General features: G+C 39.0%; 2 protein-coding genes across 2 annotated transcripts in view; both read left to right on the plus strand.

Moving 5' to 3' along the window:
* LOC147034955 (extracellular calcium-sensing receptor-like) overlaps nt 1-13,902 on the plus strand; it is a 33,134-nt gene extending 19,232 nt beyond the window's left edge. The window contains exons 3-6 of the mRNA XM_085860344.1: nt 467-740; nt 3,950-4,944; nt 6,203-6,427; nt 13,717-13,902. Coding sequence (XP_085716470.1) covers nt 467-740; nt 3,950-4,944; nt 6,203-6,427; nt 13,717-13,902 — 1,680 coding nt within the window. The remainder of the gene's footprint in view (nt 1-466; nt 741-3,949; nt 4,945-6,202; nt 6,428-13,716) is intronic.
* A 1,737-nt stretch (nt 13,903-15,639) lies between these two features.
* LOC147034956 (extracellular calcium-sensing receptor-like) lies at nt 15,640-26,037 on the plus strand. Its single transcript, XM_085892112.1, has 3 exons — nt 15,640-15,864; nt 16,574-16,963; nt 25,544-26,037. Exons 1-3 carry the CDS (start codon nt 15,786-15,788, stop codon nt 26,008-26,010), a joined length of 936 nt encoding a protein of 311 aa, XP_085748238.1. The 5' UTR covers nt 15,640-15,785; the 3' UTR covers nt 26,011-26,037.
* The last annotated feature ends 1,130 nt before the right edge of the window (nt 26,038-27,167 follow it).

Consider the following 27,167-nt stretch of genomic DNA (forward strand, 5'->3'; position numbering starts at 1 on the left):
CTTTCATGTCAATCCTTGTTCAATACGTTAGAGATTGATTTGTAATTTTGATCATTGTTATTCGTTTCGTTATATGCAATGTAAACTTTTCATTGAATTGGATTTTTATGAGGAGACATTAATTAAAATAAATGTTGAGTTTTGAGCAAAATATTTTTCATGAGGACTCCTTTTCAAGTATATTGGAGCATTCCTTATCAATATTTGGAAGTATTCAGGGTTATTTACTCTCCTTGGTATTGTTTATGAAGCTATATTTACAGTTTTTTTTTTTTTTTGCTTTTGCTCGACACCTGGATCTGCTACATATCTCCATTCTCTCACAGTTGTAGGGTTTTAATTTGGTCATTATGCATAACAATATCATGTAATAGTATTTCACAATTAATGTAAATATGGTGAATTAGGCATTGACTGAAAATTTGTGTGCCCTTCTAAAATATTTTTCCTCATGAAACTTGTGTAGGTGAGTTATGCATCAGCGAATAAACACTTGAGTGATAAAACCCAGTTTCCCTCATTCCTGCGTACTCTGGCAAGTGATGAACATCAGGCATCAGCTTATATTCAACTTGTACAGGCCTTTGGCTGGGTGTATGTTGGCACTCTGGCTGCGGATGATGATTTTGGTCGACCAGCTGTGGCTCAGTTTATACAGGAAGCAGAAGATATTGGTGCCTGCATCGCATTCCACAGGTTGCTTCCAAAAGTAAATGACGCATTGATAATTTCTGATCTCGGTGAGTTATACTACATTCGATAGACCATTTATTCCACATTATTGTAAGATTTCAAATTTTCTGCCCACAACCACGTCATGGTTTCTCCCATTTAACCGAGAGAACATGAGTGCACCTGCTGAGATTGTTTTGTCACCCTTTTCCGACAATTACCTCTCTTTGTGCTGGGACACCTTTCTTATCGTCCCACTGTTTTCGCTTTTCGTATTTTGTATCTTGATGCATTCTTCTGTGTAGAATCAATGCTCTCACCTTCATAACTTACTGAAAATAACTTACCTTGACATATAAAGCAGAAATATACAAATATCTACTCGTTTATTGTGCTTGCATTCTGCAAGCAGATACCAGGGGAATCCTCTGTTCAGACATTTTAACAATGAAGAACATGTACAGTCCAAATCTATGCACAGTCCTCCCTCCACACCTCTCCAGGCAGAGAGAACAATGTCCCAGAGGCCGATATTTGATCATGAATATTTATGTACAGTTTTGTGATTTTTTTTTTTCTGGAATTGTGTCTGAGTCGGAATTTAGAGTGTCCGCTCTGAGTTAGGGAGGTTGGCAGTTCAAACCACGGATGCGTCCTACTTAAAAAATGGTGAGTGCTGCCTCGTTGTTTGACAATCAGCATTTAAAAAGGATAGAGCATGGACAATTCCCATCGGTTGGCACCCACGGGCAGGAAATTCCTCCTGAGAAAATGCCCCTCTGAGTGCAGTGAGAAAAGCAGCGCCATTGTTGTGGCATTGCTGGTTTTCAGAATGCCCCGGGATGTCACAGCACGTCCCCCAGGCTCAGTGGCTGTGTTAAGTGTTGTCGCGTAAGTCAATGTGTGCGTGTGAGTGACAACTTCATTACGAGCCTTCGACCTTGCGTAATAATAAAAAAATTCAACTTTGTAGCCCACCTAGAAAGTACCAAACATTTAGATAATTGAGTCAGTGAGTGGTCAGATAACTTTTTAATTGGGTATATATCCAGGGGGACATTAATCCAGTGCCCATCCATCCATTGCAACCATACTCTGTGCAGAGCATTTGTGCTGCCTAAGCAGTCTCATTGGCTATTGGGCAAAATCCTGGACAGGTCGCCACTCCAACACATGATACTAGCAATCAGGAACTCATTTTGCTGACTTCGGAAATATGGCAGGCAGTCAACCCCACCTGGTATTGATTCAACAGACAAGTGGGGTTTGAACTCAGGATCTAAGGATCCCAAGCAAACCAGCCTAACCATTAAGCCAACACCAGGCATAATCTGTGCCCCCCCCCACCCCCTAAACCCCTTCTATCCCATGAAAAGCAATCGTTATTTTCAAATGTATTGAAGTGTGTATAATCAAAGATGTGGTCTCGGAATGTGGGATCACCCGATATTCCTCAGACCACAGCTGTTGTTTACCGTGGCGTTCAACATGGAACGGATTTGTACCATTCAGTTTGTTCAATGGTGGATACTTGTTGATTATCGATTTACCGGAATAATTTGTCATCGGAGATGCTTCTTTTCTCATAACCATTCATGAAGCAAGAAGTGTAATGGTGTCCCAAATATCAGCTAATCCAGAGTCCCCATTATTCTGTTTGAATTTGACTCTCAGTCTGTGTTTTCAGCACTCAAGAACATGCGTTTTGAGCATGGAAACTTATCCATGGTATCCAATAGGCATCAAATGTGTTGGTGAAGAAATATTTGTAACGAGTGATTCACATAGTCGAGATGATGAAGGATAATGGTTAGCTGATAGCAAAACAATAATTCTTATCAAAGGTCACTTTCATGTCAATCCTTGTTCAATACGTTAGAGATTGATTTGTAATTTTGATCATTGTTATTCGTTTCGTTATATGCAATGTAAACTTTTCATTGAATTGGATTTTTATGAGGAGACATTAATTAAAATAAATGTTGAGTTTTGAGCAAAATATTTTTCATGAGGACTCCTTTTCAAGTATATTGGAGCATTCCTTATCAATATTTGGAAGTCTTCAGAATTTATGACAAAATGAAACACCCACAAAAAATGTCCCCCTCACTCGACTCAGCAAAATTATATTTTTCATTGCAATGTAAATTTTTGCGCCCCCCCTCCCCCAATCGAAAATCATCATGGATGTGCGTGTGTGTGTGTGTGTGTGCGTGTGTGTGTGTGTGTGTGTGTGTGTGTGTGTGTGTGTGTGTGTGTGTGTGTGTGTGTGTGTGTGTGTGTGTGTGTGTGTGTGTGTGTTATATATATGCCTGGTGTCGGCTTTATGGTTATGGTGGTGGGATTGGGATCCTTGGATTCTGAGTTAAAATCTCCCTCAGCTGTTGAATTAATGCCAGGTGGGTTTGACTCTGCCTGTCAACCTTCTGAGGTCGGCAAAATGAGTGCCAGCTTGCTGGTATACTGTGTCGGAGTGACACCGCATCCAGGATTGTGCCGAATAGCCAAGGAGACTGCTTCGGCAGCTCCAACGCGCTGGACAGAGTATGGTCCAAATGGATCGATATATATATATATATATATATATATATATATATATATATATATATATATATATATATATATATATATATATATATATATATATATATATATATATATATATATATATATATATATATATATGGCGTGCTTGCAGTCTGTAAGCAGATACTGGGGTGCATCTTAGGTGCAGAAAATAAATACAACCTTTATATATTTGTTGAAGTGGATTGTAAAGAACGGTTTGCAATTTATTTAATGACGTGGATTGTGGTTGCCTTTTGCAAGTAGCTGCAGCATCTTCCTTGGTGGTCTCTCTGAGAGGTATATTTCACCACCAGGGCAATGAAAAAACGTCGGTAACAATTAAATTATTGTTTTTTTGATGTTTTGGATAATCAATTCTAGCAACCTCATATGTATTTCAACGACTTTCTAATGTGGAGCTTGTGTTTGTGTTTAACTTGCCAGGACAAAGCGATCTATATATCTGGCTTTTCCAACAATGAGGGTCGTAATTATAGGATAATTATTCATTCAATAAAATATTTTCTGAATATTTGTTTAACCAGAGTGCCTTACACAGAAATCTGAGTGCATGTAAGCATGCATTACCTGAAATATACACTTGCTTGGACAGGGATAAGATGATCATCTGATTGAGTCACACTCCCCTATTAAGTTGCTTTAACGTATTTTAGTCATCAATATAATAATCTGCTTTGTTATTTAACAGGAAATGTAGTTCAGAAAACACATGCAACAGTTATACTGGCTCACACGACCGAAATTGACTTTTTCCCTTTTGTTGAAGAAATTTTGCGAAGGAATGTGACTGGAAAAACTTGGATAGCATGCACATATTGGGCCACTTCCCCTGTTCTCAGCAAACCACCATATATCCATATATTCAAGGGATTGATTGGATTTACTAGTCGTCTGAGAAAGATTCATGGTTTTGATAAATTCCTTCGAAGTTTTATTTTTCAAACATTACAATTATCCAATACTGTGAAAGAAAAACATTCAAATTCACGATTGAATGTTGAAGAAAGTTTGAGCCAAAAGACAATTTTAAGAAATACTGTACAAAATACACACATTTTTCATCTTGATGTGACTGCATCTTATCCCATTAATGATCTATGGAAGTTGAATGCAAAAGATCACAATTCATCATTATACAACACATTTTTGAAGAAATTTATGAAGAATGAAATCCACTTAAAAAATTTTATAAACTTCAAATCAGATATTAAGCCAAATGTTTTTCACAATACAAATTATACTTGTACAATAAACTGCTCGCTTGCTAATGGCAGTCAATTGTTAAAAAATAATGTCAATAGTAAGTATAACAATGATCTCATAAACAATGATAAAAAATTCACAGTAAAACTTTTCAACAGAAATACAAGCATGAATTCAAAGAGTAAAATTAAACTTACTTACTTGGACTCACAGTTTAAATTTCTCTCTGACTTGTTAGTAAAGCATTTTTATGGATTAAACTGCATACATGGGGATCATGCCAATACATCCAATAAAGACCAGCTGTGTCAGAACTATAATACCTTTGTCGATGCAACTCAGTTGCGTTTAACCTACAATGCATACTTGGCTATTTACAGTGTTGCACATGCACTCCATGACTTGTATGCATGCAAATCTGGCAAAGGACCATTTGAGAACAATTCTTGTACCACCATCATGACTTTTCAACCTTGGCAGGTAAATGTTTACTCTATTCAATAGCAGTAATACTGTGAGCTTCAGAAAGACATGAAAAGAGCGTTCCTCTGATTTTCTGCCTTTATGCCATCCTTAATACAGTTCTAAAAGTAATATTTCAGAAGAAAAGGCAGCAAGTAAAGTGTTAAATACATTTAAAATATAACAACTTCATGTTTATTTCATAGTTGAGTTTAGATAGCCACGACAAACACCAAAACTCCATAATAATTAAAACTGATTTTTCTTATTTATTATCAAATGTATAATTATTACCTAAGATACATTTGTCAGATGACCAGGGATCAAGGTGGTCCAAAGGGGCACGTGGAAGGTCAAGCCTTGCTTGTAAGGAGGGCAGAACAAAGCTACATCTCTCAGTGGGCACCACACCCTCAATAATAGAGCACATTATGTTGGCTCAAAAAACTGAGCAATTTATGTTCTGTAGTCAGATGTGTACCAGGGTCTTTAGGTGGAACAAATGAATCAATGACAAGAGACAATACAGTGATTGAGCAGACTCTGGTTGGTGGAGTAGAAATGCCAATAGACAAAGGCAGAGTTTTAAATTTAAAAAAACTAGTCACCAAGATAGGAAAGATACAAACTCGATCAACTTGACTTGGCCAAAAAGCCAGATTTTGAATTTTTCGGTGTGACTCACAGTTGTAGAAAGATTGTGGCTGCAGAGTGAAGAAGGTCAGAATTGTTATTTGGGAAAGCAGAGTACAATATTGTTTTGGGAAAAATTATTCTTGTACTCTGCTTTTACCAAAGGGCTGAGGAGCAGGTGGAGAGCAAACTAAGTGAAACCACAGTCACTGAATGCTTTTCCTGTCCTCTCATGAGTTTTGGTGATGGTGTCAAGTTTGAACCAGCCACATTGTTGAAATAACTGCACAACAAAAGAGAAAGTTTGCTGGCAATATAGTTACTCAGCTGCTGTAACTATAAAGTGGACATAACAGGATGCCTTTAATCACCTTTTGTTTTTTGGCTTTCTATCCCACCCACCTCGATTATTTACAGTATTTCTAGCATTATATACAGTCTATGGAGTTTCCCATAAAGCTCTCATTGCATACATTTCTTTATTCAGCAGCCAGATAACACAATCCCTGTTTTTTTTTCTCTCTCTCTCTCTTTTTACTAAAAGTAATGTTCGATCATATAGTTTGATTTGTTTTTGTATAAAAGGTGGCAATGTCAACAATTTATTGAATAACTTTTGCAAATAATCATGTAACTTTTGCAGTTAATGATCTACATGAGAAATGTATATTTTGTGACTGATCAAAATGATTTGATGTATTTTGACAAGAATGGAGATCCTCCTGCATTTTATCATGTCATCAACTGGCAATACATACATGCCATCAATAAATATGTACTCATTGGTGAGTACAATTCTAAAGCTACTTCAGGACATGAGTTATCTCTAAGGAAAGATAAAATTGTCTGGAACAACGACATAAATGAGGCAAGTCTTGTATTCTTTCATCAATATGATGTTGAAAACAAGAAACTCATATTTCCCATGCTTTTTGCATTGAACTCATTGAATCTATTGAAAACAATCAAAACATGTATTATGCAATTTTATTGCATTACTTAATAAATTATATTGAGAAAGTAACTGAACAGGTGAGAGAGGAGGACAAAATGCATGAGCATGAATATGTACATGTGGTGTTAAATTTGTATACAAATTCCAGAAGTCTGAAAAGTAAGAAATCAAATATATAAGCAGTGATGTAAAAAGAATAAACTTGATATACAGTAGCGGCATTAAGAGAAATGTTGTCACCCATTCACTGTCCGCCAAGATGTACACTATTTATCAAATGTAAAGGGACTGTACCTCGTGTCAGGTCAGGACAGATTAGATCTGTGACTTGCTACAGGTGTCATGTAAACCTGTACTCACCTGTTCCATGGTCGGGTTGTCGGCGACTAAAGCGTCTCCCCTAGCAGGTTTCTTGGTGAGGAGGGTGTATGATATGGACACCAAGCAGGATGAAGAACAAAACCTGTCAAAGGGCAGAGGAGCTTCTTGTGAGCAAATGGCCATCCATAGCTAGTGCCCAACTGTGTCTGCGAGCGTCGTCCTGCAGTTGGGTTACTTTTTATTAGGAGGTTGGTGGCAGGATTTGCACTCCGGCCACCGTAAAACCCTCCATTCTGCAAAATATTCCAAAAGCATAAAATAATCTGAAAACAAACTCCGTGGGTGTACCTCCTGTGCAGCTTCCCTTCGCAGGGCAGCTCACCGGATGACGGGATTGGGGCAAAGCCTTCGGGACCCCCAATTTTTGATGATAGGAGGGAAACGACAGGGTAACCTTCCCGGGTCAGATTGCGGTTGTGTGTGTCGGGTTGGTGCTGAGCTGTCATCCACCAGACAGCGGTCTCCTTGAGTTAACCTGAAGCAATCCTTTTGGGTGGGTGCCTGGAAAGTCCGATCCCTAAGAAAGGATGATCACCTGACTCTGTTATCATCTGAGCTCAAGCATTTGGACATCGGCACTGCAGCATTCTCTGAGGTTCGGATACCGGATTGCTGCAAGATCATGGCGGGTGGTTCCACAAACCATTGGTCTGGTTGCTCTGATGGTTACCATGCCAAAGGAGTTGCTGTAGATGTGTCCAATAAGCTGACTCCAATGATAATTGTGGTAACACCGGTCAACGAACGTATTATGACACAAAGGATTCGTCACTCCTTGGGTGTCATTTCCCTGGTCTCTGTATATGCTCCGACTGAGGCGAGTGATATCACCATGAAGGATGCATTCCATGCCACGCTCAAGTCTGTGGTTGATTAGTGCCCCAGACAAGATACTCTCTAATCTTGGAGGATTTCAATGCATCGACTGGAACTGATAGGGATGGTTATGAGACGTGAGTTGGTCCCGATGGGTCTGGAACTGTGAACCAGAATAGCACTAAGTTCCTTGACTTTGCAAGAAGTAAAGAAGTAATATGCATATGTACTGTATGTGTGTGCATATGTACATAAAAATTTTTATATATATATATATATATATATATATATATATATATATATATATATATATATATATATATATATATATATATATATATATATATACACACATAAATACAATGCACGAGCAGGGTATGCTTACACATTGTGTAAGCATACGCACCATGCTTTCCATTGTCCCGGGTCACTTACCCGCCTTTGATTTTTCATTTATTTATTTTCTTTTTTTTTCATTTACTTATAATTTCAGTTATGGATGCTTTCCGATAGTTATATGATTTTTCCTGGAGTATCGGCTTCGATGTCCGTCCGCACACAAAATTACCATGCTTCCCCATTGTTTCAGGTCACTCACCTGCATTTTTCTCATTTTTTAAATTTTTTCCATTTGTTTATATTTTTATTTATGGATGTTGTCCCACGATTCTGAGATTTTTTCCAGTGTACTGGCTTCAATGTCCATCGGCACGCAAAATTTCAGCTTTCTAAGTCACCAGGAAGGCACCCATCTTTAATATTAGTGAGTGAGTGAGTGAGTGAGTGAGTGAAAGAGTCAGTGGTTCGAAAGAAAGACAAATCAACACAACATGACAATGTAAATTGAAAAGATGTTTATTCAGTCGAAATAAGAACTTCAAAAAATAGATCTTCAAAGTACATTGCATGCCAACCTATGAGCAATTGTCCCAGACAACGAGTTTTGAGATGCGGGCAGGACAACCGGGATGTTTACACATTGTGTACTCCAAAATTACTTTTTTGTCCACACCTTGTTTGTCTACACCTTGAGGACATGGGTGGTAGCTGTTTTTCTTACTCTGCTGTTCTTCCACCACATCAATTGGCTTCCCTGTTTGTCTCCAGCACAACAATGTAAATCATCACAGGGGTTAGAAATAATGAAGAGCAATCTTCTGTAGGAGCATATCGAGCTTTTCTTGTTATGCCTGGAGGCTTTGTAATTATATCTTGATTCCGGAATCGTCCAACAGCTGGGGAATCTTTTTGCCACACAGTCCCATTTCTGTCAAGTATTTCTCGATTATCTTGCAGCAGGCAGTTCCTGGGGCCGTTCTCCTCTCCCACACCCATGTCCTCCACTCTGTCCTCAATGTTGACCACAGTTCCAAAAAAGACAACGTCTTCCACACTGCTCATTCTAATCACCGTTGGACATTACATTGTCTTGAGAAAAAAAACAGCATGAGTGGCCAGGGAAGTACTCACAGCAGCAGCCTCAATGTCGATGAGTTCAGAAGGCTCTGACAGATGATCATTATCGGAGGTAGAAATTTCCAAATAATCACTTTGTCAGAGCTGGCCAGACGTTGAAAAACAAGTTGGAGCACATCCTCTGCAGTGAACCTTTCTGCACTTCTCCACTCAGCCATAATTCACTGCAAATAGAGCCGTCTTCATGAGTTACATGCACAAAACAAGTGTAAAGTTAATAAAATCATTAAAGGAAAAAGGATAAACTCACCTCCACAAAATGGGACCAGAGGAATGAAGTCCTGAGCTGTAAGCTCATATATATTTGTACTTCCAAAGAAGATGATGGGAAAGATAAATCACAAAAAAAGTAACAAGTGTCAAACAAAGGTGGTGATGAAGCCAGCCAGCATAGATTCCCGATTGAGAACACATTTTATGCAAAACAGTGATAGTGCGAAAAGAAAGCCTGGTGTTGGCTTTACAGTTAGGGTGGCTGGCTTAAGATCTTAGGGTCTTGCATTAAAGCCCCTGTTTTTACCATTGAAATAATACCAGGTGGGTTGACTCAGCCTGTCGTCCTTCCGATGTCAGCAAAATGAGTACCAGTGTATTGGTAACAGGGGAATTGAATCAGCTCTGTCTTGAACTCTCATCAACAAGCTCTGCCTTGAGGGAGTCATACGGCCCTTCAGTGGGTGGCTCAATGATAGTGTCTCACACCTCTTGGGCTATCTCATGTGGAAAAGAAGCCACAACATATGCAAATTTTGTTTCCTGTGCTGTGATGCCTCGGGTCAGAAACTGTGCATCAACTTGAGCAAACCATATATTGGGGTAATTTTCCCAAAACGGAGGTAGCATCAAGCTTACAGCTGTGATGGAAGGTGTGACGAAAGGAGGAAGACTTTCCTTTGACATGACGGAATATGAAATGAAAAACGCTCATCGAATCACGTTGCATTTGCCAGATCTTGATCATGTCGATTCACGTCAATCGAATCACATCAGGGTCACAAATTGTGGTGATTATTCCCTCTCAGTATGCTGGTTAAGATGATGATGCTTAAACCAGAACAAGAGTAATCTCACTCACATTAACAATGCAATGACGTGTTGTAGTGGGGCAACTTAGCTAAATATAGCATAACAATTGTACATTTTGTGAGGAAAGCACCAAATTTGGCACACTAGTAGCCTAACACATTATGAACAGATTTGGATATTAGGCCATCTCAAATTCAGCCGCTGATGGTTGTGGCAGCCATTTTCCACTGCCCTCAAAAATTTTGAGATGGCCCAATATCCAAATCTGTTCATAATATGATCGGCTACTAGTGTGCCAAATTTGGTGCTTTGCTCACAAAATGCACAATTGTTATGCTAAGTTGCCCCACTATTGTAGATGAAGTCCGGTTACTGAGTACTCTTTCGGCGTCTCCCCAGCGGTTGGTGAAGAAAGAAAGATTTAATGGCGCTGAGCCGCTGCGGCTTTAGAATGGCGTCAAAAATGGCAAGCAGAAAAGGAAAAGTCGTTCGTTGCAGTCATGGTTGTTTAACCAAAAAACGAAATCCACTTCACTCAATAGTCATGATAAAGTCGAACCAAAAGTCACTATGAAATAATGACGTGTTGGGTGACTTGTGAATAGAGATGACAAAGGATTGTACATGAAGGCGCGCAAACTTCCAACATGTCATCACCAAAAAACTCCCGTGAGTCCTCGGCCTTTTTAACTTCCCATGCATTGATTGGCTATCCGGAAAGATGCAACTGATTGGATACCAGAGTTCATGTGTTTGCTTTATTTGTTCACGAGTTTGAAAAATTAATGAATTACTGAGAAAATCAGTGAGTCAATACAGATGGACACAGAAGTAAACTCTCAGGAAGATACGGAAAATATGGAAGAAAAAAAATTGAGGTGGGGGAGGGGAGGTTGGTTTGATGGAGGTATAAAAGATTATGTGTTTTTATGGAAGATGATCTGAGATGGTGAACAGCTGTCGAGAAGACTTAGTGGGAAGAATGAGATTGGAAAGAGTATGGAAGTTGGTTCCACAGGTAGGAAAAAGAGAAACAAATGAGTGGAGATGAGCAGTGATTCTGAATTTTGGGAATTTCATCAGAAGGAGGTTGCTTGTGAACCGTGTGCACCCTGCAGAAACCAATGGGGAAAGTTTGGGCAAAGAGGATGGGAGGTGGAGGGGGGGGACAAAGTTTAAAATGAAAAATTGCAACATTATATGAATATGTGAAATAATTAGTGGAACAGATTGAGGAGGGTGAACTTCTGAGAGACAGCAATCATTTTCTAGTTAGAGGTTGGCTTCTGCCCAGAGAGAGTTCTAAGGACAGGTCAAATGGATAGATTTCAAGAAGGCAAATTTTGAGGCAATGAGCAATGAACAGGGTAAGTTCATTTGTGTCAGGAAGATTATAGAGAGGACACGATACAGAAGTAAAAAGTTAAAAGTGAAAAAATCAAAACTGGTCCTAAAGCTAGGAAAGCTGTAAAAAAAAAAAACCCCAATATAGTGGAGGTGGGAAATTCGACGATATGGTGCAGGGTTGCATCATAAATACCGGCAAGGCATTGCATCCTAAAGTATCATTCCTCAGATCGACCTCAAGCAATACGGTTCCATCTGTTAGTATGATTTGGTGGACGTTAAATATCCTATAGTGTCTTTCTATGATGAGCAGGAAATGTATTGCCAGCACCCTAAAACAAATTCCAAATTCCTGTCAAGTCAACTACAGTCGAATGACAAACTTGTTCCGCTAGCTCATGAAATAATTGGGCCAAATATTTCCCTGGCCAACCCCACAAGAAGGTCGGATTAATTGGGTCTATCAAGAAAGTAGTAGTAGTAGTAGTAATAGTAGTAGTAGTAGAAGTAATTGAGCTGGACAGTTGTAAAGTTATTTTGGTTAATCCAGACATTTAATGCTGATTATCTCACTCATTTTGCAGAGGCAGACTAATTAGTAGGGTTCTTTCAATCAGGTCCCATGACTGTTTTGTCCGACCCAAGGTTTGAAGGTTGATTTTACATAATTTGGGGGTGCTGAATAAAATTAACTAGGGTGGACCTCGCAAAAGATGGGCTAATTCAGCTAGATGTCAAAATTGAAGATGGCCGCCACATGACTTCCGGTAAATAAAAAAATGGCATATTTTTATTTCTACATCTCAGATTTTCATGATCTTTTTGTCTAAATACATGCTTTTGAGGTCAATGATTTCATTTAATGGCATTGCAGGTCACTATATGCATTTCGTTAGTCTTAAACATATGTGAAAGGGAATCTCACAGGGCAGGACAAAGGTTCCAAGATGAAGGCTGGCTGGCTGAAAATTCTGTGGAATGAAAAGATGTTAACTAACACAAATAATGTGAACTCAGTGAACAGGGTAAGAATGGCTCAACATGCCTTGGCATAGCTGAATAGCTCATCTCAGACTCACAGTGAGAATACCCTAGTCATCATAAGATTGACAACCAAGCTGTCCAGGACCAAGATAGTTGCATTAGAGAGTTTGACTGCGATCAGTTTGATCTGGAGAAGCCACAACTAAGGTCTCTGGAATCTGGAGTTATTGCTCCTGATGAGCTTGCTCGTGACTTTGAAAGTGCCCATGAAGATGGTAAAAGAAAAATGAAACAGTTCTTCAGTGTTCACCTGTTTTCAGAGAATACACCCTTTGATGCTACAATCCACACAAGTTCAAGGTGTAGTTTCAGCAAGCCAACCTGTGAGTCAGGATGCAATCACTTCCGTTTCCAATTTTTGAGGCAATGGTTGGTTCTCTCCAGGGGTCTCTGCCAACTTTCTCAAAGATAAGTTTCCAGTCGTTGTTTGTCACATTTTGACTGTTTATTTTGTTGCCTTCGTGTTTGTTATGAGTTCCTAGTTCGGTTTTGTTTCAACACTTGTGCTATTTAGTGAGTTTTCATTGATCTTGTGATATCAGGTTTCTCTGGGGCGTCCCCGTCTTCCCATCGATGTGCACGATCTTGTTTATTTATAGTTTCTCCTTGTTACCATCAGTTTGCATTTTCACCACTTTTTCATTCCACCCTCCTATCCCTCCAACTATACTCTCTGTTTCATGTCTTAACATATAAAAATACAACAAAAAACCTCATCCCTTCTCCCCTCATACCCCACGTAACCATGTGACCTCCTGTACCAACTCTTCTTCTTTATTCTCCTCCCTCATCCCTGCCAATCCCACTCTGATCATGAAGGTTTTCACCACACACCTTCACCACCTTTTCTTCAAACTTTACCTTTATTCTCCCCCCCTCCCTTCCCTAATCTTCAAAAAAGAAGAGAAAAAGGTCTCATACAACGCTTCAACCTCCCCTCTTCGTCCGGTTCTTCTTCTTCAAAACATTGTGTTCATTTTGGCCTTTCTTTCATCTCGTGTCTAAAAATTCCATTTGTTATAACACTTCCTTTCTCCACTCTGTCAATGCCTCTGAATTTTGAATGCGAGCACATTGAGGCAGATGCAATCATCCTCAACATATATTCCCAGATACGGAAAGCAGGAATCATGGATGCAGTTGTGATTGATGCTGAAGACACTGATGTAGTTGTACTTTATTTTTATGTTGCACACAAAACAGAGGGCATCCTTGTGATGAAGTGGAAGAAAGACATTATCAACTGCAGAGATCTTTGTTCTTTTGACAATTTTATTGCACTCCATATTCACACCTGATCTGACACAACATCTGGATTTTTCGGACATGGAAAGAAGACTGTATGACAAAGGTTATAATACACAGGAGGTGCATAATCTGTTGAGGGGAGTAAGGAAAGCACTTCCTCTGACACAGGAGCTGCTTAACCAAGTGGCGCTTTTCACCATCTGCTATATCTACAGTGACAAGGTCAGCCAGACACTGGATGAAGCCAGAGCAATGAAATGGGTCCAGATGAAAAGGAAGTCCACCTCACGTATCCCACCAGACCTGGACTCCTTTAACTTGCATGTGGCGAGAGTGAATTGCCAAGTTTACGTTCTCCTCAATTACGACAAGCCCGATGCTCCACCTGAATCCACAGACCATGGATGGACATTGAGGGAAGGCAGATATGTGCCAGGAAGGTACACCCAGAATGAAACTTCCAAGAAGCCTAAATGTCTTCGTTCAGCATCAGTAGACGTCAATTGACCACAAAGAGTTTTGTGACACAGAGGAAGTCAGTGACTCTGGGCCAAAGTGACTCTGAAGAAGATGATGATTAAGCCCCTAGATGTTTACACACACACACACACACACACACACACACACACACACACACACACACACACACACACACACACACACACACACACTGTTGCTTTGTTGGTTCCAAATCAATGAAAGCCATGCCACTGCTGGGCTGAAGACTTCAAATTGTTGCATATCCGAATAATTTTTCATGTTTAGCATTATCTACATGATTGCAGTCGTCCTGGAACATACTTTAAGCATTGATGTTTATGAAAACATATACCAATATAAATATTCCTTAAAATATGAAAGGCAATGTTGACCAGATAGCATAAATTTAGACTCATCATTTACTAATATATGAGACTGAGAAGTGATAATATGCCATTTTAGGATTTTTCCAAAAGTTACCTGGCAGCCATCTTTGATTTTGCAGCCAAAATGTGTTTCATCCAAATATATATATATATATATATATATATATATATATATATATATATATATATATATATATATATATATATATGTATATACAGTGTTTTTATATATTTTTTGACTAACCAAATTTACATATATCGACTTGCAATGTCATTAATAAAATCCTTGACCTCAAAAACATGTAATTCGATAAAAAGTTCAAAAAAATCTGATATGTAGAAGCAAAGATATGGTGTTTTTAAAATTTACCGGAAGTCGTGGGGTGGCCCTCTTCAATTTTGATATCTAGTCGAGGTAGACCAGATTTTTGTGAGGTTTACCATAGCTCATTTTGTTCAGCGCCCTCGAATTATGTAAAATCAACCTTCAAACCTTGGGTCGGACATACCGGTCCCACAGGACCCTATTGTTGGAACCTACTAACAACTGGATGACCAAACAAAGGCAGTAATTTCAGCAATCAGTCAGTCAAAAATTAAATTGAGAAAAACATAGCAGAACGCATGGATAAAACATGAGTTAGCTTGACTTTGGGATTTCAATCTAAACACATTGGGATTCTGGGATCCCAGGTTCACTTCTCATTTCCTATGTTTATTTGTCCCTTGTATCCCAATATTCTATGCTACTTGTTTTATATAAGGTACAACCAACTCGTGAAAATTGCCATAAAATGACAGTTAATAAGCATGAATGAAGTCAGCATAAACCTTATAAAACAGTCGGAGAGGTAGGATGGCCAATCCATACCTATTTTGAAGAGTAACATTTTACAAGTGAAAATGAATATTGGAGCCCCGCTTGCCACTGAGTTACTGATGACATTCTGTATGGAATACTCGAGATATATTAACCACAGGTTTATTTATTTTCCCCTTGCCGACCTCCGACCATCACCAAGGTTCCAATTTCTGTTTGTAGTGAAAGTTGCTTACCAGGCACACGCATGCTCTCTCAGATTGGGCAGCCTTTCTGCTGTTTTAATTGCATCACTTGCAATGAATGGGAGTACTCCAATGAAACAGGTGAGCATGTTTTCAATAAACAGTGATAATAATGATAACCTAAATGAGTCTTCACCTCTGAAAGTGAAATCGTGTTTTAAAATTTAATTCCAAGGCTGCTAATATCAAAATTACATTTTAAATGTTTTTTCTTCGCAAAATGGAGGCTGACTGTTTTTTTTTTGGACACTGAAAAATGATGAGTGCCTGAAATGTCAGCGTCTCCTTGTTTCTCACTATGATTATCATTCCATTCATCGTTATAATCTCTGAGATATCCTTCCATCCAAGGAGACCTGAAAATGTTTTCTTATTTAATAGGGCAAGAAATGTAAGTTACGAAAAGTACAAGAGTAGAAATGTATTTTCATTTTTTGTCTTGAATGTCTTCAAAAGCAAAAGTCCAATTTTGAGTCCTTATGTTTTTAACAAAATGTTTGATTCAATCTGACAGCACTGGATTTTGTAAATTATGAACACAAATATGTCCAACACTGAGTACATGCATATATGCTCGTTATAATTATCATATTTTTGTAGGTTCATGACCTCCACATACCCACTCATTTTCCTCCTTTTTAAAATCCTTGATTCCACTTATTTTAAATAATGCTTTCTGAATACTTGTGTTTATAAGATTAGTTTAATTTTCTCGTTGAATCTACTAACTTTGTAACTGTGTTGTGCTTGTATAAAATTGGTATTAAGTGAAAAATGTATTTCTTTGCAGATGCGAATGATTGTTCACAATGCCCAGAATATTTCAAGCCAAATGATAAACGAGACAAATGTGAACCGCTGCCTGTCGAATATCTGGCTTTCACTGACCCATGGGCCATAAGTTTGTTGACTTTTTTTTTCATCGGAATATTTCTTGTCACAGTTCTAATTGCAGTGGTTTTGCGTTTTAATGAAGTGCTCATCCACAATTCCACAAATAGGAAGTTGGCTTACATTTTGTTGATTGCACTGTATGGCTGTTTTATCAGCAGTGTTACATATTTGGGCATCCCAACAGACTTGAAATGTCAGATCTGCAGGCCTATATCAACTTTTTGCATCACTCTAGTTATTTCATGCTTAATGAGCTTTCTTGTGCAACTTAATTATACATCGTCAGGTAAATTCAACATCCTGGTTGAAAAACAACAAAAGGGATATGAGGAAGTCTTACATCAGTATTTTGCTGTAACGTAGGAATCTTCCTGACCAATATATTTCGTAATTGCTTGCACATCGTCAGGGATTATGAAGTAGAAACGAAAAAAGGTTTTTGCAAACCTGCACTGATAACATTTTTGTCCCCCAGCCCTCTCACAAAGTCGGAGACGGGAGACATTTAAATGAGCTCCACCCGACCGACCGATCATCTGTCCATGTACTTTAGTGGATGCGATATTTCAAAAACAGTTTAACATTTAGTTTTCATTATGCAAATATCTAATCCTCATGATATTATCTCAACATGTTTAAATCACGGCTGCCATTGGCTGAATTATGTTGCCATGGCAAAGATCTCGGTAACTTCGACATGATATTTCAAAAAAACGTTCAAGATTTAGGTTTCATATTACACAGATCTATTCCTCATACCACCGAAAAGGCAGGGGATCTCGAGTATCAGCGACTTATTTTAATGAAATTAAATTTTGGCTAAAATTATTCAACTCTTCAACGTTTTAACAGCCTTTGCTGAAATCTTCATAAGAATAAGGACACAGCAAGGATGCAGTGAATTGCTTAAGTAAAGAAGATAAATTATGTTGTTTGATAAGGCTGTCATTATAATGATGTATACTTTGGAAAACATTCAAGGAGTTCCTCAGAAACAGAAAAAGGAAAATGATTTATGAATGATATGCTCAAGTATAAAGCCTCTGCATGAAAACAAAAAAACATTTAATCACGTCACCTAGCTCAGCTTTTGAGAAAGTACTTGGAAGTCCTCCCTTCAAAGCAACAATGATTGAGCAGCTATAGCCATAAAAAGGTATTTATGTTGGTTTAGCCCTTGTTGGAAAAAAAAAGAACAAGGCAAACTACTGAAACATGTCACAACTATAAGGGCAATCTGTAGAGCGCATACCTCCGACATGTAATGCCTGATCCATGAGAACATATCAGGACCAATACATTTTTGAAATATCATGCTATACAGTGCTATATCGTTTATGGCCATATTTCTCAATGGTGAAGAATCACTTTAAAAATAAATAATTCTCGTTTTCAGATCCGGATTTGGATGTTCACCAAAATCAAATCAGTTCTTCCTTGACACACACCCAATCTGTTCACAAAGCTTAATCCGAATCCGTCCACAACTTTTTGAGATATCGTGCTATATATTCTTTGTGGCTCTATCTCTCAATGATGAAGAATCACTTAAAAAATTCTAGTGGACGTTTCCGGATCTGGCTCTTCAACAAAATATAAGCAGTTCGTCCTTGTCACACACCGAACCTTTCCACAAAATTTCATCTGGATCCATCCACAACTTTTTGAGATATCCTGTACACAAAGAGACAAACAGACAGATGAAAAATCACTCATGGTGACAACTTGGCAAAACAGCACAAAGTAGAATAGTACTCGGTAAAGCACATACCTCTGGCAGATTAAACAGTTTATGTTTTGTATCCCACTGATGGGCTGGATCCAAACCAAAATCCAATCTGCTTGTTCTTGTCACCTATTCAACTCATCCACCTTGTTTTGTCATCACTCGTCGACAATTTTTTCAGATATAGTGATATATTTAGTTTTTGGTCCCATCTATTAATTTCAGAAATTAGGCCTGTGTTGACCTTTTGACCTTAAACTTAATTGGTAGTGGAATTCAGCGACCTGATATGAAAACGCTTTTCAAATTTCAAGTCAATCGGATGAAAATTGAGGATTTTAGAAAATTTGGCCCAAATTGGCCTTTTGGCCTATTTTGACCTTTTGGCCTATGTTTACCTCAAAATCAATCGGTGGTTGACTTCAGTGAGCTGACATGCAAATGCTCTTCAAATTTCAAGTTCATTGGATTAAAAATGAGTATTTTAGAAATTTGATCTATGTTGCCCTTTTGGTCTAAATTGACCTTTTCACCTATGGTAACCACAAAAATAATAGATGGTTGAATTCGGTGACATGATATGTAAATCCTTTTCAAATTTCTCTCAATCGGATGAAAAATTAGGATTCATAAAATTTGGCCAAAATTATTTTGACCTTTTGGTGAAATGTTTACCACAAAATTAATGGGTGTTTGAATTCAGCGACATGACTTGAAAATGCTCTTCAAATTTCAAGTCAATCGCATGAAAATTGAGGATTTTAGAAAATTTGCCCCAAATTGGCTGATTGTCAACGTTTTGGCTTATGCTTACTGCAAAATTAGTAGGTTGTTGAATTCAGTGACCTGATATGCAAATGTTCTTCAAATTTCAAGTTAATTGGATTAAAATTGAGGATTTTAGAAATTTGTCCGATGTTGACCTTTTGGTCTATGTTGCCCTCAAAATTAATAGGTCAAGTTCAGCGACCTCATATACAAAGGGACTTCAAATTTCAAGTCAATCAGATGAAAACTGAGGATTTTAGAAAATTTGGCCCAATTTGGCCTTTTTCCCAAGGTTGATCTCAACATTAATAGGTGGTTGAAATCATGGACCTGACATGCAAATGGTCTTCAAATTTCCAGTCAATCAGATGAAAATTGACAATTTTAGAAACAATTTTAAATTTTGGCCTATCTTGGGTTGACCTTTTGGCCTATGTTGAACTTTTGACCTAAGTTAACCTCAAAAGTAATAGGTGGTTGAATTTGGTGACCTGATATGCAAATGCTCTTCAAATTTCAAGTCAATCAGATGACAATTGACAATTTTAGAAATTTGGCGGATGTTGACCTTTTGGTCTACGTTGATCTTTTGGCCTTTGTTGACCTCAAAATTAATGGTTGGTTGAGTTCAATGACCTCATAGGCAAATGGCCTGAAAATTTCAAGTAAATCGGATGAAATTTCACAATTTTAGAAAATGTGGCCCAATTTGGCCTTTTGGCCTATGTTGATTTCAAAATGAATAGGTGTTTGAATTCATTGACCTAATACGCAAATGGTCTTCAAATTTCAAGTAAATCAGATGAAAATTGACAATTTTAGAAATTTGGCCGATGTTGACCTTTTGGTCTATGTTGATCTTTTGGCCTTTGTTGACCTCAAAATTAATGGTTTGTTGAGTTCAATGACATCGTAGGCAAATGGCCTTAAAATTTCAAGTAAATTGGATGAAAATTGACAATTTTAGAAAATGTGGCCCAATATTGGCCTTTCAATAGTGGCTGGCTGATCTGCATGGGATTTATTCTTTAAAAAAAAAAACTCTTAAAGAGTGTAAAATGACTTTCTAAATTATTTGCATCTGTGATTAACTGATGAATCTGTGTTGATTGTTTACATTAGTACATATTTAGTACTACCCAATGTGCAATGGATATAAATGTCCTAAGTATTACCCAATATAAATAGTGTAGCTGCCCAACAAGGAAGGACGATTAAATTTCTTATTTGTCACTCTCATTGGCGGAAAATTAGTTATGCTCTTCATTTTATACATTTAAATCTGGCCTTGTTCCTCGATCTATCCCGAACAACCCCCCCCGCCCCCCAACCAAACAAGCCAACCCTCACGTACTCACTCTATTAATGTCGAGGCTGGTTACCCACCTGGGTCAATTCTCCCCGTTATTCTTTTTGTGGAATTGCCCCCTGTCCGTTGTCTTTGCTTCAGTCTTTCAAACTTCCCTGCCACCTCCCACCAGAGGTTTATGGATTATCCTCCCACCTCTTCCACTCCCTCCTCCCACCTGCACCATTTCCTTCCCTCTTCCCACCTCATCTCCCTCCCTCCCTCCTCCCACCTCCACACTTTCCCTCCCTCTGGACTCCCACCCAACCACACCCCTTTCCTTTGTCTTTACTTCAGTCTTTCAAATGTGCTACCCATCACAACCTAATGCACTCACCCATGCCCATCCACAATATGTTTTGTGTTGGTTCTTTCCTATGCTGTACTTCTCTGGTCCATTGTTACTTGGTTTGTATTATTCTTTTGTCCATCCTCCACACCCTTTGGTAGTTTGTGAACCTGCTGCCCTTTGTGGTTCAGCTTCTCTATGTGCCTCGAGTTCGACCCATGTATCAAAAGCAGAACCATGCTTTGACCTTAGTCCCTCATATTTCCTCACTCTTCTCCAGCCCTGGCCTCTTATAATTGTTTTTTCCCCTTTATCATGGAAAGTTTCAAATGTCCCTTCTGTTCATAAAATAATTCTAGTCGAATACACTCAACTACAGACCAGGCCGTTTATTCCCTGTAATAAGCAAAGTGACAACTCTGGAATCTCTGATCATCAGCTCAGATTCCTACCCAGCTATTCTGACATGGACATGTTGCTTATTTTAACTCAACAATTGATATATGCATTACTGTTGTTGTTGTTGTTGTTGTTATCGTTGTTGTTGTTCTCCTCCTCTTCTCTTTATAAGGGGTGAGGTCCGATGGCATGAAACTTGTCCTGCCTTGACTGTGATACTCCTCTACCTCCCTCTGTCCTCAGCCAACTCCCTCCACTCTCCAACCACCCCCTACCTTATGGATATCACTCCTCACACAATCCTCCCAACCATGGTCTACCTCATTTCCTCCTACCTGGTTTCCTCAATCTCCTCTGCTCTCTTTGCCATTCCCTCTTCCCCCATCCGCAGCAAGTGTCCAGCCCATCTCAGCCAGCATTTCACCAATCTTCCTTTCAAGCTCATCTGCACACCAATCTCCTCCTTCAGTTCATCCATCCTCCTTCTATCCCCCCTCTTCACTCCCGCAATCCTCCCGACCCAGTCATTGCATTTCAAATAAATGATCAGGACCATCTCTCAAGATTTCTATACTTTCTAGGACCAAGTCGCATTATCCAAACTGTCTACAAATGCGAGTCATGGTATTCCACTTACATGGTTAACAGATGTTCTCTGCAAGCACAAACAATGAGTTACAATTATTGCCATTCTGTCTCGTGATCTTACTTTTGAGACTGGTGTTCAGCAAGGCAGGGTTTTTAGATTGTCCTTATTATTTATTGTTCTACATCAATGACCTTGATGTGGAAGAATAATAAGGTCAGAATCATAATTAAATCATGCCAGTATAATACTCTGCACAATTTTTTTTCCAGATTACTCCACTCTTTGCAAAACAGAACACCACACTTTTGAGGAGGCAGGCCACTGCAGCTTCATTCCACTGATATGGGGGAAAAAAACAATTCATTGGTTGGCTACCAGCAACATCTCAAGAACATTTCATGCTCTCACTTTGTTCCTCCACAAGGAGCAGCTTTATAATCCCCCAGTCGGCTTATTTTACCAAACCCTGGATGATTTGTAGTTGCAGCAGCTCCAAAGGCTCATAATCTGTTTCACCTTCTCTTTGACAGCTGATGGTAAACTGGCTTCGAAGGCTGGCTGATGCTTCAATCGTCTCCACCTAGCTAACTTAGTCGATTCTGAGATACTCAGCGAGGAGAGAATTCATCCAAAATACAATGCATATGAGTTCGTACTCGACGCCGGTGCAACTGCTTCCCATAATACTTAACTGGAGGCGTTCAAGTCAAAGACTTTGTGTTATTGGCATTATACTCTGTAGTCCCAGGGTCTGCTTTTTAATGACTGCAAACGAGTTAGGGGACTTTCACGTTTCTATTCTCTCACTTCTCGCTTTGCTCCTTCCACTGTCTAATCTCTGTGTCCTCCTCAAGCTTGCTCAGGCCATACACGTTGTTGCAGAATCCCACATATTGTTACCCTTCCCAATTATCCACTGAATGCTCATTCCCTTTCATCGGTCTATTTTCTCACCTGTAGAATGGACTCCCTGTGTCTGTTGTCTGCTACTCTTCCTTTCATTCCTGTAAGAGTGCTTCCCATTGTCATTTCTCCCAGACAAGCCCCTTCACTCTTCTATTTCTGAACAACCCGAGCCTCCGACCCTTGACACTCACTCCACTCTTATCTAATGCCTTTGTATCCATGTCCACCTTTAATCCCCTGTCGGTCTGTGAACCTGCTTCCTTCTATTGTATAGTTCCTATGTATAGAGTGTACATTTATGTATCCAAAAAATTAATCAGAGCACACAAGCGGCACTATGATTAAGAGTGGTGTTTTTACTTTTTGGGATGTGTTCCACATGTGGAATGACAATGTGTTTCAATATTTGCAAAAGCGGGAGGGGGACTCATATTAGATGTACATCATTGAAAATGACAGGAGCACATGCAGATACAGCAAGGCTATACTCATGCATGTAAGTAATCACCCGGCAACCAAAAGCAACACCAGCAATCAACAGATGCTGGACACAACATGCACACACTCGTTGCTGCTGTAGTTTCAGAGAAGAGAGCAAATACCTATTTTAGAGGGTCAAGACTCCCCTAAGACAGCCATAGATCCTGATTTTTTATGCAGTGAACAAACTTTGGTACATCACGGGTGATGAAGGTTGTGGTGAAGTTTCATCGAAATTGTGTGTAGTTTCGGTGAGCAAAGCAAATACCTATTTTAGGGGGTCAAACCTGGATCCACTTTAATCCCCATGCATGGTCTAAATCCCCATGCATGGTCGAAATCCCCATGCATGGTCTAAATCATGGTCTAAAGACCCCTTTAGACCATGATTTTTTTTCATGCCGTGAACAAACTCTGGTACATCACAGGTGATGAAGGTTGTAGTCAAGTTTCATCAAAATTGTGAGTGTAGTTTCAGCGAAGAAGTTCCAAGTGTTTACATACAGCCTGACTGACTCACCGACTGCCAAATACCACCACACGATGCTTATACCTTACCTGAACAATTTTTGTTTGCAGTGAGCTAAAAACAGATGATTATTGTGTTAGTCTCTGTGGCTTTGTGGTAAAAGTTGCTCACTGGATCGTAAGCTGGCAGATGGGCTTCAATATTAGACAATGCCAAGTTCAAAATTTATTTCGTTTTGAGTGTGAATTGGTAGTGTTTAAATGGAAAAAAACCCAAAAGTATTATGCATATTTGTAGGTGGCTGAACTTATGATTCATGCACACAATGGGTATCCAAAATGTCAGTAATTTTAATCTTTCATTCTCCCCAAATGTGCACATTCATGCAATTTAGCATCATCAGTAACACCCTCCCACCAAACTTGATAACATTGGAATTTGTTCAGATACACCTTTTAAATTTTGTAAAGCACGTTCTACAACTTTGCCTCTGAAACAATGATACTCGTACATTCTGAAGACGTCATTTTTGCTTATGCAATATGTAAAATTTCCACCATATCTTTTCTTTCAGAAGATTTACCACGAGCAAAGGTAGCCGACATAAATGAGCAAATGAATTAAAATATTTTTTAAATAAAATACTATGCATAGGGGTTTGGTGGTATTCTTTTTTCGTGTGCAGCACAAGGCTGCAAGGAGCATCATTGACTGAGGGTGTGGCAATGCTGCTGATGCAGTGCCCCTGTAGATTAGAGCATTAATTTGGAATTTGGCCAGGATGCCGGGGATAGCTACCCAACTCTTCACGAAAGACACCACAAAGGGATCTTTAATATCCACCAAATAATTCCAGCAGATGTGATGCCCAGTTTAACATCTGTCTGAGGGACGGCCCACACAATAATTAATCACCCTGCCTGTGAAACACCGGGATGACAGTTTATAGCTGGGTTGAGATTCAAACCCTGGATAGACAGCTTAGCATGAGTGTGTGCACCTCTCAGCTGTCGTGCCGTGAAATAGGGATGCATTGCTTTGTAGCCACTGAAAACATTTATCAATTCTCTCGAACTCGTAGTTCCCTATACTCATTCCAATCCTTTAATCTATTTTACCTTCCAAACTCCAGGGATTTCCCCCATTGAGAACTGAGCTGCGATTTCCACACCCAGTGCTCATGCCACAGGGAGCTTTCACCAACTTTAAAATTATTTTCGTTGCACTCAATGAAGTTAGTTACACTTCATGCAGATTCCTTAATCTTTTCTTCACTCAAGATAATTGTCAGAACAGTCGTAAAACTTAAGTTTAATGCTTTGGCAATTTTACATGTTCTTGTGTAAATATGGAGAAGGAGGGAGTTATACCCTTACGTAAATAAATATGCTTATATGCTTCGTTATACAAAATCAGTAATTTCTTAACAATTTCACATTTCACTCCAGATTTCGACACTTATTTAGTCCACCAGATCCGATCCTCAAATCCGAAATCATATTTTGATTACATACTTTAATTAGTCCTTGAGAGTAGATCGTGTTTTGAAGGCGAGGCATGTTTGGGTACACCGAATCAAAAAGGCAGTTTAGACCCCTGCGAGGAAAAGTTGTACTGACCAAGGATAAGCCTTTCATGAAGGAAAGCCATTAATTATGTTCAAAAGGGGTGTTTAAATTTACCCAAATTTTCATTCATGCACTCCCTTGGAGTTCCCTTAATGTGCATGCAAAGTTTGGGGCTGAAAGGTTTCATGGTTTTGGAGTCATGTAGGAGACACACACACATATGTAATTATAGATTCTCTATTGCTGAACTTGGACTTAATTTCCAAGTACTGTGTCAATCAAGTTGTAAAATAATGTACAAGTGAGTCTATTTTTCTCTTCCAGGAATGGTGTATCTTGATACTGTCAAAAAATCTATCCAAAAATTACACATTTGGATCATGACTTGTGTATTTACACTCTCGCAAGCTGTATACTCTGTGCTATGGGCTTTTTATGGCAATTCTCTTGTTACTTATACTCCCCAAGAACGTTCAGGTATATTATTTCTGAAGTGTCACACTCCATCTTTGGCTTGGCCTCTGTGTTCCTTGACCTGCCCAGTGATCCTCATAATTATTTCTTCAGCTTTGGCCGTGAAGTCACAATATCTGCATTCAAATTTCATTAAGCCCAAATACATCACTTTCTTTATAATATTTTGTTCACTTGTGTTCTTGTTCTTCTTCATTTCTTCTAACACCACGGAAGGAAAGTTTTCTGTTGCTACAGAATTATTTTCTATCCTCGCTATATCCTATGGTGTGCTGGGGTGTACATTCATTCCTTTGTGCTATCGTGTTTTATTTTAATGTCAATTTATCTCTGTATATGGATTACCGAATAAAATGAATTTTAAAAATCATCTTCCACGGGTACCACCATTACCTCATTATTGCTTTATTAAAATACTGGAACAAACCACCATAATAGAGATTGCTGCAGCTCAAAGAATATGCCCACAACGATACGTTTCAGAGGAACTTGTGATGGGATGTCAGCTGTCAATAAATAGGTCGAAGTTTATTTGTATCTTGCCGGCTCATCCCACCCCCCTGCAGTCTTCATCCTCATCCCACCACTTCACAACTTCTTCCTCAACCTGCTCATCTCAGCTTCACCCTCACCCTTCCCGCAATCAGTCCCCCTTCACCCTTCTCAGTTTCCACTTACCTCGCACTCTATTAGCTACCTCTCAACTTCTCCATTACCTCACCCGACATATGTCCCTTCCCTACTCCTACCCCCTTCTCCATGTTCCTGCACCCTTTGAACGGTGCCTCCTCTCTCATTGAAAACTGTGTGGACCTCCATTATCCGAGGCCCTGTTCCAATCTGACAGATTGCTGAATATAGGGAGAAACCAGACATCTGCTTAACGGAATACTTCCTCCCACAATCTGTCCCCAATTCCTTCATGTCTCTCCCTGGCTATTTTCTCCTTTGGTTTGACAGGTCTTAAACCTCTCCCAGTGGAAGAGTTGGAATCTACATCAAGAACTCAATTTCTCACTGTTCCTACACTACTGTGGGAGAAAATAATTATATTAATGTACTCTCAATTATAATTGTTGCTGGTGCTTTATAAATTTAATTTTTATGCGATAAGTCGAATTGGCTGTCAGTGATGCTTTCCTTTCATCAAGAGTCTTTTGACCGAAATGTTGATAGAAGGAATGTCTTGCTATGGAACAATGTGACTTGGTTGATAACACTGCAACTTTTGCCATGATTCTTTCACCTAGTAAACACGTATTGCAGTTAGAGTTCTTTTGCCTAAGACTTATCAGCACCCTCCACTCCCACAAAGTATATAAATGCCAGAAAATGTAATCTTAGCTTAGTGCAAATCATTGTGGATGTATACCATCTCAGTGGGTTGTACTCGATAGTACTATGTTAATAAAATTATCTGATGTAATGTACAGTTGTGGACAGTGAATTAATTGTGGCTTTCATTTGAGTAACA

Source organism: Eptatretus burgeri, chromosome 1, assembly GCF_056783735.1.
Source record: "Eptatretus burgeri isolate ZD-2024b chromosome 1, Ebu_testis_v1, whole genome shotgun sequence".
Taxonomy (NCBI): Eukaryota; Metazoa; Chordata; class Myxini; order Myxiniformes; family Myxinidae; genus Eptatretus; species Eptatretus burgeri.

Bases quoted from the DNA above. Each gene is read 5' to 3' on its own strand.
- LOC147034956 (XM_085892112.1), top strand. From the start codon at position 15,786: ATGCTCTCTCAGATTGGGCAGCCTTTCTGCTGTTTTAATTGCATCACT. The intron at 15,865-16,573 runs GTGAGCATGTTT...ATTTCTTTGCAG, and splicing joins GGAGTACTCCAATGAAACAG to ATGCGAATGATTGTTCACAA. The intron at 16,964-25,543 runs GTAAATTCAACA...TTTCTCTTCCAG, and splicing joins ACTTAATTATACATCGTCAG to GAATGGTGTATCTTGATACT.